We start from the raw sequence: 16,992 nt of genomic DNA on the forward strand, positions 1-16,992 counted from the left end.
AAAAGTTTTCGTCGTAACTTTCTAGTAAGTTGATATTTCAATGTATCAGCAACATTGCTATTCAAAGTTATAGAAAGTTGTAAAAATCCGATCTGGGAAACTTACAGGGTTTATCTACAGCGCGGCCGAATTCGTTTAACATCAATATGGCTCCAACGTTGCTCAAACGTTGCAAGCTTGCAATTGTAAGTTTCAAGCTCCCAGATGTAGCATTGAGCAATGTTACCGCAAGTTCTGCTTGCTTAACGGGCACTTACTTTACTTGTAGGTACTATTATATATTCTGTGACCAAACGGTCTACATTTGTACCAAACCAATAATAACTCTTTGCTCACAGGAGACTTACCTATCAAAATTAGCGGTAAGCAGTGTGGGCCACACATATTGTAAACGTTGTATCAATTAATGACTTACTAAGCACATCTTGTAGTGGCTGTTTGTTTACCTCAATAAATAGAAAAAAAAAATACTCAAATAATAACTTACTTTCCTGATCTGAAGAACATGATACTGCAAAAGATCCAATTTGCAGAAGCCTCTCACTGTAGAGATCAAACTCTTTAACAAATTCACAATCTTCTACAATATTGTCCTCACTGGAATCATGACATGGACACCCTTCAGTGTTCACAAAATGTCCCTTCAGTATGTCAACTGGAGAGACGCTATTACTGAAGCAATGAACTACTAGTGCTAGCAAAGCAGTGTTTGTATTTGTCTCTAAAACATAGAGGACATCCTTCAGGACATCAATGGAGACATTTACATTAGTTGGCATGATTGGTAGTTTTAGTGAATTTACTGTAGCAGTGAACTTCCCATCTGTGTCACCTTCTATAACTTCATTTATTAAAACTTTAGCTTCTCTTAGGACCTGCAAGTAACAGTACATAATTTAGCTGTTGTGCCCTCAACTGGCAAACTATGACAAAAAGGACACTATGACATTGTATATTACTGACATACTGACTCTGTAACTGTGTCTCTTTTGTTTCCTTTATGTACAATAAAGCTTATACATACATACATACATAAAAAGGAGGTAGGTAAAGAAGTCATTAAGTGAGAAATAAAGAAAGTTTTGAAAATAAATAAGTTTTTTTTTTTTATTCCCCATACCAAAATCCTCAGCTTTGTTTTCAGAATAGTTTCCTACACAAATCCATAATAAAATATTACAAATTTGGAACCTTACAAAAAGTACATGATTATTCCTAGTTTTAGAATGGAAGTTCTTTATAATGTAACTTACCACTTGGCAACGAGTTTTGACTATAATCTGATCTGATGGCAGGCAATATTTGCAGAGTGTCATAGCAGACAACAGCAGCTCATCCAGAGCAGAGTGTAACACTCGCATGCAATCTAATAACTGAAAATCATCAAAACATACCACATTATAAAAATAATCATACCATTGACCGCTACTGAATGCATTAAGTCTGCTTTTTGTACTTTAAAGAAAATTAAATAAATAAAGCCTTTAAGTTTATTTTTAATAATATTACAAAATTCAAGGGGTTTAGAGATAAAACCCGATAATTCGAAATTATGTTTCATTGAAATATGAATGTTGCGGAAATTGCATACAGTTCAAAGTTCAAAAACCAATTTTCTCAAGTTATCAGGTTTGACCACTAACAAAAACCAAACTCAAAATACATAAATGCAATAAGATAATTACCTCAATTTTCCATTCAAAATAGAGCTCAACATTCTCTTTGTAATCAGTTCTGTAAATAATTTCAGCCAGCTTAGAAAGAGTCTCAAAAGTATGATCCATCCAGTTGACAAAGTACATGGGAGTCGTGAATGGGGAGTCTTCACAACTAATATTATTCTGAGGGTTCTGCGCCATGTCTTTTAACTTGTCTTCAACCACCACAAGTCTGTTGACACACCAAGACAATCTTTCTATGGTACATTGTCGACTTTCCTAAAATAATAATTAACTTGATAAGAACACATTCAAATTTATAAAATGCAAGTAACAGAAAATTTATTTCAACACAAACCTGAAGACATATTCCTTCATGATTTTCTAGTTTGAAGATATCAAACAAATTGAGTACACATTTCTTGATTTGACTGCAGCATAAGGTAAACACATTTAGAATATTAGCGGCCTCCTCCTCTAGTTCTGTATCGGCTTGTAAGCGCGTTCGTATTCTAATTATTAACGGATATATCTTGTTATATAACAAATCCTAAAAATAGAAGCAAAATTAAATTTCTAAGATGATGTGACGATGATGATTGATGAATAATCATTTAATTTTAGAAATCTTACCACAATAAATTTTGATGCATTCGATGGATCCCGTGGAATGTGCATAAAATCTATATTCAGATCCATTTCGTGTGAAATTGATATAATAACTTTATGAAAAAACTATTTTCATTTATTTTAATTAACCCCAGAACCCCACAAAACAAACTCTATTGAAATTTCAAAAATGACAGTCGGTTATTTCGAGTTACCAGAACAAAAATATTAAAACGTATACAGACGATACAACATAAATCCAACAAAAAGGGCTCTATGCATCTTCCACGATGTCAAAAACGATTCCCATCATCTCACTTTTACGTATTGACGCATCTCTTTCGTCAGGACTATCACTCTTTGTGAGTATTATTTTTTTTGTAAAGCATATATTGAGTATTATATTCTTTGGTATATATGTCGGCGGCCGAACGAAGAATCCGCCAGATCACGAGATTCCTAGGCATATCGTGAAACGGCGCCAAATCATGATTAGTAACATTCGCCATATCGTTCAAAACTCACCGTTTAACGATTTGCCCAGTGACGTTTAAGCAGATCATGAAATTCACAGGCATATCATGAAACGCCGCCTTTTCGTGATTTCACCAAGTAAAACCCGCCAGTGGCATTTAGGCAGATCATGTGATTCCTAGGCATATCATGATAAGCCGCCATATCGTTCAATACTTAAGTAGGGTTCCAAAATTGAAGTAAAAAATGCAAAAAAAAAACATAATATGTAAGTACAATATTTAATTAAATGCTTTGTATTTTACAAATGAAAGGAAAAGAGACCTGTATTGTTACTTAATTGGAACAAATATTAAATTAACTTTTTCAATAATTTTGTTAAAACTATTGGGAATGGGAAAGTGTGTGTGTGTGTGTTTGTTTGTCCGTTTTTTACGACAAAACGGAGCGACGTGACGGATCGAGGTGATATTTTAAGTGGAGATAGTTGAAGGGATGGAGAGTGATGTAGGCTACCCCACTTCCCTAAAATGGGGGGGGGGGTTGTATGGAGCATGCCGAATATTTGGATTTGACGCGAGCGAAGCCGCGGGCAAAAGCTATTTATTGAATAAAACTATCTCAGTTAACTAAAGTAAACTGTAATAAGATATTATAGCCAACACTGAACTGTCAGCACTTATAGTTTAGTCTGTGGTGTCTTAATTGACAGATTAAAGTCGACGAGTAGAAAAAAGCTTCTTTTGCACTTCTATATTGAATTAAAAAAAAAATTAATAACCACACTATTTTCGGTGCTAAAATCATTTTGTTGTGGCGCCGACATTTTTCGTACACGTGTATACAAACACGGCCGCCATCCGCGCCATCGCATACGCTGCATACGCAGCACCACCAATGGTCAAGAAAGAAACTATTCTACGAAGTGCCCGATATCGAGCTAGGAATATCGACGAATGCGTCATATGCCTGGGCTACTTTTTGGCATTTCATGATTTGGCGCCGTTTCACGATATGCTTAGGAATCTCGTGATCTGGCGGATTTTACGATCAGCCGCCGACATATATACATCGGAAGTCTATTGAGCCCTTGACATTAAAGTTGGCTATGAATGAAAACATTTATCCGCGTTAAAAACATGTTCTTAAACTAATCAGCAAAAAAAATCGCTGTTGTTTTGCTGACAGATGTCACTTGACGTGAACCATCGCCATTGCATTCCGGAATTTTGATGTAAAAATTAGATTCTATTTACCAATAAATTGCAATAGAAGTACGCCAAAATGAGTGAATTAGTTTGGGGTATTAAAAATGGTGATATAGATCAAGTGAAAGACATTATAGAAAACAAGGTAAGAATCTATCTATGTACGAAAGCAATCTTTGTTTTTGCTTTGATTATTGGAATCTGCACAGTCAGACGTGATGGCAAGAGAAAGCATTTCTTCGTACATAGGTGATAGCACCTTCGAGTTTCAAGTATTACTCATATAATATCTAACTGATACTAGAGATACCATTTTTAACAGGTGTTGGTTAAGATTTGATATTTTTCCTATTGTCTCAAATTTGTTTCTGCCTAGATAATAGGCTACGTGCTTTGTTTACAGATTTACTACGTCTTTTTAACTACTTTCAATGTCAATGTTTTGTAGGACCTAGCAAGGTTAATTAAATGAAATACTGATACTAAGTTTCCGATTTTCAGAAAATAGATGTGAATGCACTATTGGATGGCCGAGTACCTCTCCACTATGCGGCTGATTATGGACAAACAGCTGTACTGAACTACTTGTTGGATAAGGGGGCAGATCCTAATGTATGTCAAACATTTCCTGCACTACTGGTTTGTGGTTTAACCACATTGCAATAGTTAAGGAAACAACTTAATATTTTATTATTTATATTGACAGTTCAAGAAGTGAATTTAAGACGACATGTGTCTTACATTTTTAAACAACCTAAATCCTAAAGTTTTATATTTTATATAAAAAATGTTTTACAAGTGTATAATTTAATGAGCAATGTAACCCTTATTTCAGATGGTTGACAAACATGGTATATCTGTCATATTGGCAGCCATATGGGAAGGCCACACTGACTGTGTAAAGACATTGCTGAAACATGTAAGTTTAATATTTATTTATTTAGTTGTATGGCAAAGAACAGAAACATTTATAAGTGCAAAATAAGATTAATATAATTAACCATCACTGTTATACATTCATTGGGTTTATTGAAGATATAAACACATCTTTCACCAGACCTGCCCAAATTTTTGATTTGGTATTTCCCTTACTACCTTCATAGTGCTCTTTTACAACATAGAATAATGGTTATCTATTTTGTTACAGGGTGCTTCAAAGGATGGAAAAACCCCAGATGGAACCCCATACATAGAAGCTGCTGAAAAGGATGAGATCAAGGAATTGCTAACATAGGATCTAGATCACAAAGTATCTCCGTGTAGCTCACACAAATATAGGACACTAAGATATTATCACTAGTTCCATTTGAACAATGAACTAACTCCGTAATATGAACTATTTTTAAATGCATTTATTTAGATTGCAAGAATTATTTTTATAAGCTCAACATATGTTGGTATATAACAGACATATGTTTTAATTGTGCGTCCAGTTAGTATTGGTTAGATACAGTAGGGATGGCCTGTTCTCTAAATTTAAAAATAAATTATTTAATATTAAGATATAATATTCCACAAGGATAAAAAGTAAGATGTAATTTTTTAATGCTATAACAATAAACTGCAAAAATGTATGAATATTTTTATTAATTGTACAAAAATATTTCAATCCCAAACACTTTCATCAGGCATGAATTTATTCCCCTACTAACAAAGCACTTAAATCTTAATGTGTAATACAAATAACAAAAAATAAGACATTTCCAGAAGTAAACCAGTATTATGTATCAGACCAATATCATAAGATTGATGCCTGTTAAAATAAAAACATAATAATCATATTTTAACTCATAAGAAATACCTCTTAATCTTATACAACTTTTGGCAGCCACACAGCCTTACAACATTTTTACAATCTGGCAAAAAAGGCAAAACTTATAAAATCTTATTCTATGACACTAAAATGTAGCCATTTTCTAATTTCTACTCTGCCAGGCTGTATATTTAGTGCCTCTCAAGACTTAAGTAATAAATAACAGGTATGAGAATAAATAAGAACAATGGTAGCAAGTAAAAAAGAAAACTACCATAAAAAAAAAGTTCTAGAACTACATTGTCATTGGTGCAAAGCTAACTGTAAATCAGCAGTTCTCAAAAAGTTTGTACATAGCCATGTCAGCAAATTTTAATTGATCCTATTTTGTTACCAACATTTAGTGATATAACTCAACTTTTGTAAGATATAAACAATATATAATATATTTGTTATAATTAAGAAAATATAGATACCTACTAGAGAACCTTAATGACCAAATAAAACTTACTAAAATCTCAATTCATGAAATAAATCATGGTAACAAAAAAGGAATAATAAAAACAAATTAAAATTGTTCCTTAATTTTTGTACAAACTTTTCGAGAACTGCTGCCATAGATATTTTTGGCAATAAGACACCTTGGAACTAGCTCAAGTTAAAACAACCAAGTATTGCATAATAAATAATTGACCTACACCATAGCCTAAAGATCTCCATCCCCTGTTGTATATTTTTTATACTTGTTCTTTGGAGGTGGACAGTAGCAAGCATTTTTCTGAGCATCCAGATAGGACTTGCAGCCGAGGGTCAATGTGCCTGTAAAGAGCAGTTTGGCTGCAGCTTTACAACCTGTAACAGAAAAAAAAATTCATAAGTTAATGTGATATCTTTAGTATTCTATCAATATATAATTTTGTGTGCTATAGTTTATTTTTAAATTCCTTAAAAGTACATTAAACAAACAAAAAAACTATGAACTATTAGATTAAACTATGGATGTTGACTAAATCTCCCGCTCATGCAAAATAGAGAACATTCTCAAAAATAGAACATTAGTTTTGCACATTTAAACTATTGATTGTAAAACAATCACAATGACTAAATTTATGTTGAAATTATTGTTTCAATTGTAAAAAACCTGAGTAATGTTCTTTTGGATATGTGCCAAGTGAATGCATAATAAGTACGTATGTCAGAGATCACACCTAATTTAAATACAATGTTCTGCTTCTTAAGAAACTTTACTTAAACTTAGATAGATAATGCACTATAATTAATAATAGCTTAAATCTGATATTGTGATTGAAGTTTAAGATACCTTTGGTTATTGTTTCACCAGCAACATTAACTGATTTATAAGAATCACAGTAATTGTATAAACATTTCTTGAACTCTAGATCACACACTTCTTTGCCACTGTTACATGTGTCATAGCAGATGTCGTGTGTGTTGCAGCAATTGGTCATCTGCTCCAATGGCAAATATTCTGATGAAATTTCAAAACCAAGGGAACCACAGCCATCAGACTTTGGTATATGATTCCTGTTCCTGACTGCTTTTTGACCTGAAAACAACGAAACAAAAACGTTAAACAAGATAATTATGAGAAATGTATCCCAAAAAACTATAATATTGGATGAAACTGATAGGTTACCTTCAGGACAAGTAAATATACATTCCTCTTCCACAGCTGCATCGAATATTTCATGCAATGACTTGAACTTTTCAGCGACTGTGATAGTATTGCGAAATAAGTCACCGAAAACTGATTCAGCGGACAATACTGCATCTTTTAGATTCCGTAACATGCTCGAGCCTATACCCGTGTATGCATAGGCAGCGAAGGTTAATATGTATATGAATATTTTCCTATATGGGATCTCCATCTTCACCGATGTAAATCAGTTAGAAATCTAAAATCTAACCATACCACTTATAAAAATACTAGACCACTATCAGTAATACACGTAATTTTCTACGGGAAGTATTTTTATTTATATTCCGCCGCAAATGTCAAGAATCAGTTTACGTCAAAATTGCTGTTCGAGATATCATTGAAAACGCGTCAACAAGTCTGTCTGATTCACACTTCCACCTACTTTGAATCGAGTCTACTTGTCTATGGTTAAGTGAAGTTCCGGTAGCCATATTGTTTAAAAAAAATATTCTTTTCCGTTGTGTTCGTGAAAATGACGGGCTTTAGCAATAAGGTGAGGACCGGAAAATTATAAAAGTATTAGTGTTTTATGCGTAAAATCATACAATGTTGAGTTATTTTGTCGTGTAATTCAGTTACGATTGTTATATCAGTGGTTTAAAGTGCTAAAGGGTGAAAATTCGGACTTAAAATGCCCACACTTGAATACACGTGCGAGCTTTTGGCATTTACTTGTAGTGTTTCAATTTACATTGTATTCTAAGTCTCAATATTCTTATATTTTTTATTTTTCTGCACATCTTTAATTACAAACGCGGATTTGATTACTCAAGAATTTAGTAGTCAAAATTTTGAGGTTATAGATTTTAGGACGTCAGCGGTATAACCTAAGTTTTGGTGTTCTAGGCCATTGTGATCGATGGCCGTGGCCATCTGCTCGGCCGCCTGGCCGCCGTCATCGCTAAGGTCCTCTTGGAGGGCAACAAAGTCGTCGTTGTTCGTTGCGAACAACTTAACATCTCTGGCAACTTCTTCAGGTAAGCTTGTGTACAGTGCATTGCTCCTCTAAATCTCCTCTTTTGTAAATAATTCTATCAGTTATAGTCAAGTGAATAGACCGGCTTTTCAAACTAATATTTCATGATAAATCAACTTGCCACATGTGATTTGTGTCTTAAACTTAGGCCTTAAAATTAATTACAAAGAACTATTTAATTAATTTGCTTAACTCTTATGATGTTATTCTTTTGGGTAATTTGCGACTGAATGTTTGAAAAAACCATATGTTGTTAAATTTATTGATCTGATGATTATACATTTTCTTAACAAATGTATATTCTTTGAGTCCATGCTGAGCTGATAATAATTTTACAGGAACAAGTTGAAGTTCATGTCATTCCTGCGCAAGCGGTGCAATGTGAACCCAGCTCGTGGACCATTCCACTTCAGAGCTCCCTCCAAAATCCTATGGAAGACTGTCAGAGGTAAGAATGTTTTAGAAATGCACAATTTCAGGTCCATAATTAAGTGTAGATTAGAAAATCGAGGGTTTACTGGTGAAACCCGATGGCCAAGAGTAAGCCCATTTATATTTAAAAAAAAAATAAAAAAATTGCAAAGTTGGCACTCCCCAGAACTTGATGACTGGGGCATGGGCCTTTGCTGTCTTTTTAAAAAGTTTCTTATCACAATTTTTCTCTGCACCATTAATATTAAAGAAAACATACAACTATAAGCCCATATGAAAAAATCTTGTATAGAGCCCTGGTGATGGCAGGACCAGTTACATGTTAACACTTTCAGCTCCAAGCATCCCATTTTCAATACAAAATGAACCCCCACAGGGGGCCACTGGGGTTCTTGATTGTGAACGTGTTGAAACTAGAAAAAACAATATTTTAATTATAATAGGCAGGTTTTCAACAAATACTAATTGGCTGTGTGAGTGGTAGACCTTAATATGCTTAGAAAATTCAAAAGTGGCAAATAGCAGTTAGTTCTTCAAATCAGTACTACAGAGAAGTCACAGTGGTCTTAAGAGACAAGTTATTTTGCACTTAAGATCTTTATGAATGAATGAATGAATATTTTTATTTCGTGCAACCATGGACACATATGTTATTAGTAGGACTTACAAACTAAGGGGTTAGTGCATACAATATTAAATTTAAAACAACACTTTATGGGAGTTTCCACATGTTGGAAAAGTTCTGAAACTTAATTGAAAAAACAAATATTGGATCATAGAATCTGTTACAACCTTTGGACCTGTAGAGGATGAACATCCAGGACATACTAAAAGCAAAATCAAGTTTAACAGTAGACCTATGCTAATCCTCAACTAACCTCTTGAAAATAGGAGTACATACTATTAGATAAAAAATAAGCACTTAAAGCAAGAACTTAATGATTATTCACATTTATACCCACATTATTTGATTCTGTCAATGATAATACTCAACATATGAAGCCCATCAAATAGTTATATCAAAGTCAAGCTTCTTTCTTAAGACTAATTAGTAATAAATTTTCAGGAATGATCCCCCACAAGACGGAGCGTGGGAAGGACGCGCTGAGCAGGCTGCGCTCGTACGACGGCTGCCCGCCGCCCTACGACAACCGCCGCCGCGTGGTCGTGCCCGCCGCCCTCCGCGTCTTCTGCCTGAAGCCCGGCCGCAAGGTTTGTACAACATGTCCATTCAATATCCAGCTCTAAATTATAAAGCTAGCTTTTGGTTTATGGAAAATTTTAAGTTTCGATGGGGTTCAAGGGTATTGATAAAGACGCGAATTCCCGTCACGAAACATGTTAATTGTAATGCAGATGCGGATGTCGACAATGAATGTTGTTAGGGTAGGGTACTGAATGGATTTTTCTGAAAACAGCTATATTATTAGGCACAACACCTCGCATCGCATCTAATCGCATTTGTAACTTTGTACTGTCAGTTGTCAGTTTGATATCAGTTTACAAACCTAATACACCCAGATGCCTTGAATTATTATTTAAAAAGTAGTTACTATGTACTCACCATTTTTGAGGACCTGAAAGTACCAAAATAACCAGGAAATTTGATTGTAAGCTTTTGCAAAAACTTTATGATAGAATGTTTCAATGATGTTTTTACATGGGTAATTTGCGACTGAAAGCAAAATATGTTGTCAACTTTTAAGTATCCTGAGACTTACATGCCACACTTTTTTTAATAATGATTTTTTGTATATTATTATAACTCTTTCCCTCCTCCAGTACTGTCACGTTGGACGTCTCTCACACGAGGTCGGCTGGAAGTACCGCGAGGTTGTCCGCAAGCTTGAGGACAAGAGAAAGTTCAAGGCTGTCCACAAGGTCGCCTACGAAAGGAAGCTGAAGGTATGTGCATTCTGAATTTTATTGTCTGTAGTAATAGTCAAGTTACAGCATAGAATATGTACGAAATAGTAGACTTTTACTTAGATGTTCAAAAATTTTGCTCAATCAGTTGCAAGCTGCTGAGGTCTGAACTCTGAAGTCACTGTCCATGAAGTTTAACACTTTCAATAAAATTAAGATTTGGATTAACATGCTGACGCCCAGGAGCTTGACGTTTGAGTATTTTTTGTATTTATGGCATAAGTGTTCTGAAGATTAAATTGGATAAATGACTATACCGTAATTCTGCCAATGATGATTATTAACTTACCTACATTATTTGATGTGTTATGAAAAGATACTTATTCTGATGTCTCATTATTCATTAAAAACGTAATGCCTCATTCGTTTGAAATCTAATAGAAAATATTTTTTCCAGAAAATCACCAAGGACGCCGGCGCGAAGGTCGCGAAGGCGACAGCGCCTTTCACGTCAGTCATCCAATCCTATGGCTACAATTAGGATTAAGACTATTTTACAAAAATAAACCTTTGGTTGCCCAAACTGTATTTTATTTAATTGGTTTCCCAAACTAGCAACTGTAGCACAACCTCCCATAACAATCTAATCATGATTCAATAGATCCATTTAGTGTCAATGAAGCGTCCCGTGCGGCGTGTATGTCAAAAAATTGAAGCTCATGCAGAGTCCACGCTGCATAGGGTTCAAGCGTGCGAGCCCGCCCCGCTGCACGCCCAATGCACGTACTTCTAGCTCCGTGGCCGAATGGCACTTCTGCGACGCGAAATGAAATCGAAACGCCGCAGAAAGGTAGTCTGGCTCTGTCGCGCCAATACGCAAGAGCGAAAGAGATAGATAGCTCGAAAGAGACATTATCGTGAGCGTTTGTGCTGCTACGCACACTGGCCTTACAAAGAGCAATTAGGAAAATAAAAATTCACGAATATTTGAATTTATTGCTGGTTCGTCGCATTGAACATCTAATTCTGAATGAAGCAAACTGTTACATAATGAAATTCTAAGCGTAGCAAGTGATTCTAAATTAGAAATCTGAGCGAGTGAAGAATTCAAGTGTAACGCCCAAGTAAAGTTACAAATAACTATAATTCTTATCATCTAGTGTTTCGAATCCAATATGTAGGTCTTTACGTCGCTCGAGTGGGGACTTGAGGAGTAAATACACAATTAGTATCGCCATCGCCACCTCCCTACCTATCTTTTTAGTTGAGCTCAATCAACATCAACTCCTACAATTTCGCAAAAGTTTTTATTATATAATTATACGTAATCGTAGGTATATATGAAGAGTGAATTAAGGTCAGTGTCGGGAAGACCGTTTACCCAGAAAGACCGTCTACTGAATATAACTTTTGTAGAGGTATTTATATATCTATCACTTCTTACACCTCCGAAGGTACAATACAATATTCTTTTCCCCTCACTAGCTCGGAAACACGTATTTGTCCTTTAATACCAGCGGGTAAAAACGCATTTTATCCACAAGTGGGTAAAGAAATTTGACCTTGAATAAAGTCAAATTAACTGCTTTAAAATTGATAAAAATAGGTGAATCTAGTAATAAAGATGATTTACCACCTGTGGAACTACTGGAAGCAGTGATAAACGCATTTTCCCCTCACTAGCTCGGAAACACGCGTTTTGTCCTTTAATACCAGCGGGTAAAAACGCATTTTATCCACTAGTGGGTAAAGTAATTTGACCTTGAATAAAGTCAAATTAACTGCTTTAAAATTGATAAAAGTAGGTGAATCTAGTAATAAAGATGATTTACCACCTGTGGAACTACTGGAAGCACTGATAAACGCATTTTTTGCGTTGTAGTTTCCTCGCTATAGTGAGGGGAAAAGTTTTGTGTTACACTCGGGTGCAAATGTATTTTACTTCTCGTGTGTTAAAAAACTCGCAAGTTCAGGATTCTATTCTCGAACCACTCGCTTCGCTCGTGGTTCAACTATAGAATCCTTTCACTTGCTCGTTTTTCAATTCCACACTCGGCATTAAAATACAACTTTGCCCCCTTGTATAACAAATAACTATTTTTGCGTTGTAGTTTCCTCGCTATAGTGAGGGGAAAAGTTTTGTGTTACACTCTGGTGCAAATGTATTTTACTTCTCGTGTGTTAAAAACTCGCAAGTTCAGGATTCTATTCTCGAACCACTCGCTTCGCTCGTGGTTCAACTATAGACTCCTTTCACTTGCTCGTTTTTCAATTCTACACTCGGCGTTAAAATACAACTTTGCACCCTTGTATAACAATAGTTATTTGTTATACAAGGGGGCAAAGTTGTATTTTAACGCTGAGTGTGGAATTGAAAAACGAGCAAGTGAAAGGATTCTATAGTTGAACCACGAGTGAAGCGAGTGGTTCGAGAATAGAATCCTGAACTTGCGAGTTTTTTAACACACGAGAAGTAAAATACATTTGCACCCGAGTGTAACACAAAACTTTTCCCCTCACTATAGCGAGGAAACTACAACGCAAAAAATGCATTTATCACTGCTTCCAGTAGTTCCACAGGGGCGTCCATTAATCGCGTCATACTGCATAGGGGGGAGGGGGTCATGAAAAAATCACCAAATATCACCATGGGGGGTGGGGGGTTAGGAACATATCACGTGTATTTTTTTTGTTACACTAACGTAAAGAAAAAACATTTCTGAGCTATTTTTATATCAACTTTTACAGTAAGAACTTGCGTTGTGCAGTGCAAAGAGAACAGAATAGAATATAATATAATTTATTCGTGAACACAGTCAAGATTAATTAGTTAATTACACATTACAACACAAACAGAAAGGAATGAAGTGCCACGAAATGGCCTCATCTCAGCGTGTTGCTGGTGACTTCCAGCGCTGATCTTCCGATGAGACCATCAAGTGAGAAAAAAAGAGCTGTGTGCAGTCGGTTATTTTTAATTCTCAAAGATTTTTTTAGTTTGCCCTCATCACGTGTACACGGACAGTCGGTTATAGACGGTCAAAAAATCAGTCCCCACTTTACATGTAGGGGGCACCCTAACAAAACATTTTTTTCCACTTTTTATTTTACCAAGAGTGTTTAATTTTTCTTATTTGCCAAGAGTGGCCCTGAAGCTTTAGTAGTTTCATGTGCTCTGCCTACCCCTTTATGGGATACAGGCGTGATTGTATGTATGTATGTACGTATAAGGGCCATTTTTTTCAATGTTGTCCACCCCACTTTTTTTGTAACATGGGTATTTTTTACGCGATTCATATTCAGAATCGCGAGGTCTTTTTGATCGTAATAGGAGAAAAAACCGGCCAAGAGCGTGTCGGGCCACGCTCAGTGTAGGGTTCCGTAGTTTTACGTATTTTTCTCAAAAACTACTGAACCTATTAAGTTCAAAATCATTTTCCTAGAAAGTCTTTTGTGATTTTTTTCATATTTTTTAAACATATGGTTCAAAAGTTAGAGGGGTTGTGTCCCCCACATTTTTTTCCTTTAGGAGCGATTATTTCCGAAAATATTAATATTATCAAAAAACGATTTTAGTAAACCCTTATTCATTTTTAAATACCTATCCAACAATATATCACACGTTGGGGTTGGAATGATATTAAAAAAAAAATCAGTCCCCACTTTACATGGGTTGGGGTCCCCACTTTACATGGGGGGTACCCTAACAAAACATTTTTTTCAACTTTTTATTTTACCACTTTGTCGGCGTGATTGACATACATATTGGTACCAAATTTCAGCTTTCTAGTGCTAACGGTCACTGAGAATCCGCGGACGGACGGACGGACGGACAGTAGGACATGGCGAAGCTATAAGCTACCATCCACACTCATAAGACGCATGTCTTGCGGCGCGCAACGGACGTCTCCGCCACGCCGCCTGAATGTAATTCAAAAAACGTCTCCTCAGTACATTTTGTATAGGAAGGACGTAAGACGCGCCCCCAGGCGGCGGGGCGCGGACGTCCGTTCCGCACCTTAGGACATGTGTCTCTTAAGTGTGGCCTGTCCCTAAGGGTTCCTAGTTGACTACGGAACCCTAAAAATGTCCCAAGATTTCCATATTTTTTTTAGACCTTCCATTCCGTTACCGCCATACAAAATGTATGAAAAAATGGTAACGGAATAGAGAAAAACCTTGGGACACTTTTTTACTCCTATTAGGATTGAAAGAGCTCGCGATTCTGAGTGGAAAGTACATAAAAAATTCCAAATAAAAAAAAAGTGGGGCCCAATTAACGCTCTTTCATTTGATATGTAACATGCTAAAAAACTATTTCAAAAAACTTTGATTTCTAATTTTTACTTTTACTCCCCAAAAGTGGCCCCTATAGTTGTTTTTTATTTTATTTAAATTACATGCCCGTCTTTGGTTCACAAGTTTACATATGTGTGCCAAACAAGTTAATCGGTTCAGTGGTTTCCTTTTTGAGGTACGGAACCTTAAAAATGAGGGGGCAAAGGTTTAATTCTCATAGAAAATTTGAATTTCGCGCCAAGATTTGGTTGATTCGTGGGTTGGAAAAAGTCTACTTAAGTTGCCAAAAAATTACACGTCATATTGGCCAGGGGGGGGGGGTCCTGAAAATATCACCAAAGATCACCATGGGGGAGGGGGGGGTCTAAAATAAGCCAAAAACGTATGACGCGATTAATGGACGCCCCCTATATAAAAATTATGAAGTCTTTAAATTTTTAATTTTTCATACAAAATAAATATTAGCCTCAATGTAGGCCATTATTGTTGTCATTGACGTTGTCTGTCACACTTTAGACTTAACAGAATTCGCAATACATTACCTCTTAGAAAAAACTTTCAAGGGTGATAAAAATCAAAATACAAGTTATTTTTAAAAGTCGCCGAACAAATGTTGACCAGTATAAGGAGAATAGCCTAGAGTTCAATTCTTCGCCTTTGTTACAGGCCCCACTCTGTATATCGATGATAATAAATGTGTGTTTATTAGGTATCTATGACAACTAAGATATAGATAAATAATGATCCTTTAGAAGAGTTTTAAATATAGATCTAGGGATTTAGCGCGTCTAATATCCACGGGCAGAGCATTCCACAACCTAACTGCACGAAAACTGAAAGAATCGACATAGGACTTGGAAGAAGGCGGGGGGGGCAAGAAGATTTTGAGAGCACCTGACGGAGGATAAAAATTTAAAACGGACTTTAAGATAGCAGGGAGTGTTAGGAAGAAACAGGACGGAATATAGAAGATGAAGAATGTGAGAATTTAGAATATATTCATAAACAGCAAAATTTAACGCAACTTGTACACTAGCCGACGCCGACGTCTAGGTACTCTACAACTGGTACTGTGCAGTGTGGTGTGTTACCACCATGTATTTAAACCGATAATAATGTAGTTATTTGTTTTACAAGGGGGCAAAGTTGTTTTCAATATTGTTTGATTCCAATATAGAAACTGGAATCTTGAGCGTTGCGAGGGTTTCAAGGCACGAAGGTTAACAAACTTTGCCGCCGAGTGAAACACAAAATTTTTCACCACACCAACACTAACAAAATACTGACTATAAAACATCAAACTTAATAAATCAAACCCAGCAATCTATTCAATATTTATGATTCAAAATAATTATTTGTATTAGAGATGGGCCGAATATTCGGTAAATATTCGATATTCGGCAAGATTTTTAATGTTCGTATTCGGCCGAATAGTCGGTGACATTGCCGAATATTTACCGAATAAACAAAGTAAATAAATAGCGTAAGTTGTTTCGTAATTAATTCATCGGATAATGACATCCTTTAAAAATACGTTGAAATACAAATACAATAATAATGTAAAAAAAGTAAAGATAACGTAGTTTAAGAAACAAAATCCAAAATTTTTTTTACGCACTAAATTATAGTAAGATAAATGTACCCAATGTACCCATTACCAATCATTGAAAAGTTTTTAACTCTAAGGCAGAATCTAAAATATGGCGCAACCGAATGTTCGGTTCGGTAACAGCTGAACCGAATGTTCGGCCGAATATTCGTATTCGGCCCATCTCTAATTTGTAGGTAAATTCTATCAGCCAGCTCAAGGCAGTCAAGTCTTTATACATGAGATTATTTTAACTAAATATTGTAAGTTTGTACGGCGCGAAGCGCTGGTGGCCTAGCGGTAAGAGCGTGCGACTTTCGATCCGGAGGTCGCGGGTTCGAACCCCGGCTCGTACCAATGAGTTTTTCGGAACTTATGTGCGAAATGTCATTTGATATTTGCCAGTCGC

General features: G+C 35.7%; 4 protein-coding genes across 5 annotated transcripts in view; 2 read left to right on the forward strand and 2 right to left on the reverse strand.

The window, feature by feature from the left end:
* The window catches only part of LOC125230850 (neuropeptide-like precursor 1), a 47,827-nt gene extending 45,400 nt beyond the window's left edge, over positions 1–2,427 (reverse strand). The window contains exons 1-5 of one of the 2 annotated variants that reach the window (XM_048136098.1): positions 2,295–2,427; positions 2,017–2,089; positions 1,686–1,937; positions 1,254–1,373; positions 488–875 (exon numbers count right to left, since the gene is read on the reverse strand). In XM_048136098.1, the coding sequence (XP_047992055.1) occupies positions 488–875; positions 1,254–1,373; positions 1,686–1,937; positions 2,017–2,089; positions 2,295–2,311 (850 nt within the window). In that variant the 5' untranslated portion in view covers positions 2,312–2,427. Of the gene's footprint in view, positions 1–487; positions 876–1,253; positions 1,374–1,685; positions 1,938–2,016; positions 2,209–2,291 lie in introns of both variants that reach the window. The other variant, XM_048136095.1, reaches the window with a different exon arrangement.
* Positions 2,428–3,931: 1,504 nt separating this feature from the next.
* Positions 3,932–5,523, forward strand: LOC125231092 (myotrophin). Its single transcript, XM_048136437.1, has 4 exons — positions 3,932–4,094; positions 4,451–4,561; positions 4,785–4,868; positions 5,097–5,523. Exons 1-4 carry the CDS (start codon positions 4,026–4,028, stop codon positions 5,181–5,183), a joined length of 351 nt encoding a protein of 116 aa, XP_047992394.1. The 5' UTR covers positions 3,932–4,025; the 3' UTR covers positions 5,184–5,523.
* Positions 5,520–7,704, reverse strand: LOC125231090 (group XIIA secretory phospholipase A2). Its single transcript, XM_048136435.1, has 3 exons — positions 7,360–7,704; positions 7,024–7,269; positions 5,520–6,554 (listed from the first exon to the last, which is right to left on the reverse strand). The coding sequence occupies exons 1-3, from the start codon at positions 7,589–7,591 to the stop codon at positions 6,409–6,411; spliced, it is 624 nt and encodes a 207-aa protein (XP_047992392.1). The 5' UTR covers positions 7,592–7,704; the 3' UTR covers positions 5,520–6,408.
* Positions 7,705–7,811: 107 nt separating this feature from the next.
* Positions 7,812–11,279, forward strand: LOC125231091 (60S ribosomal protein L13a). The gene is made up of 6 exons (XM_048136436.1): positions 7,812–7,915; positions 8,269–8,399; positions 8,737–8,846; positions 9,897–10,042; positions 10,613–10,735; positions 11,154–11,279. Exons 1-6 carry the CDS (start codon positions 7,895–7,897, stop codon positions 11,235–11,237), a joined length of 615 nt encoding a protein of 204 aa, XP_047992393.1. The 5' UTR covers positions 7,812–7,894; the 3' UTR covers positions 11,238–11,279.
* The last annotated feature ends 5,713 nt before the right edge of the window (positions 11,280–16,992 follow it).

Source organism: Leguminivora glycinivorella, chromosome 11 (assembly GCF_023078275.1).
Source record: "Leguminivora glycinivorella isolate SPB_JAAS2020 chromosome 11, LegGlyc_1.1, whole genome shotgun sequence".
NCBI lineage: Eukaryota > Metazoa > Arthropoda > Insecta > Lepidoptera > Tortricidae > Leguminivora > Leguminivora glycinivorella.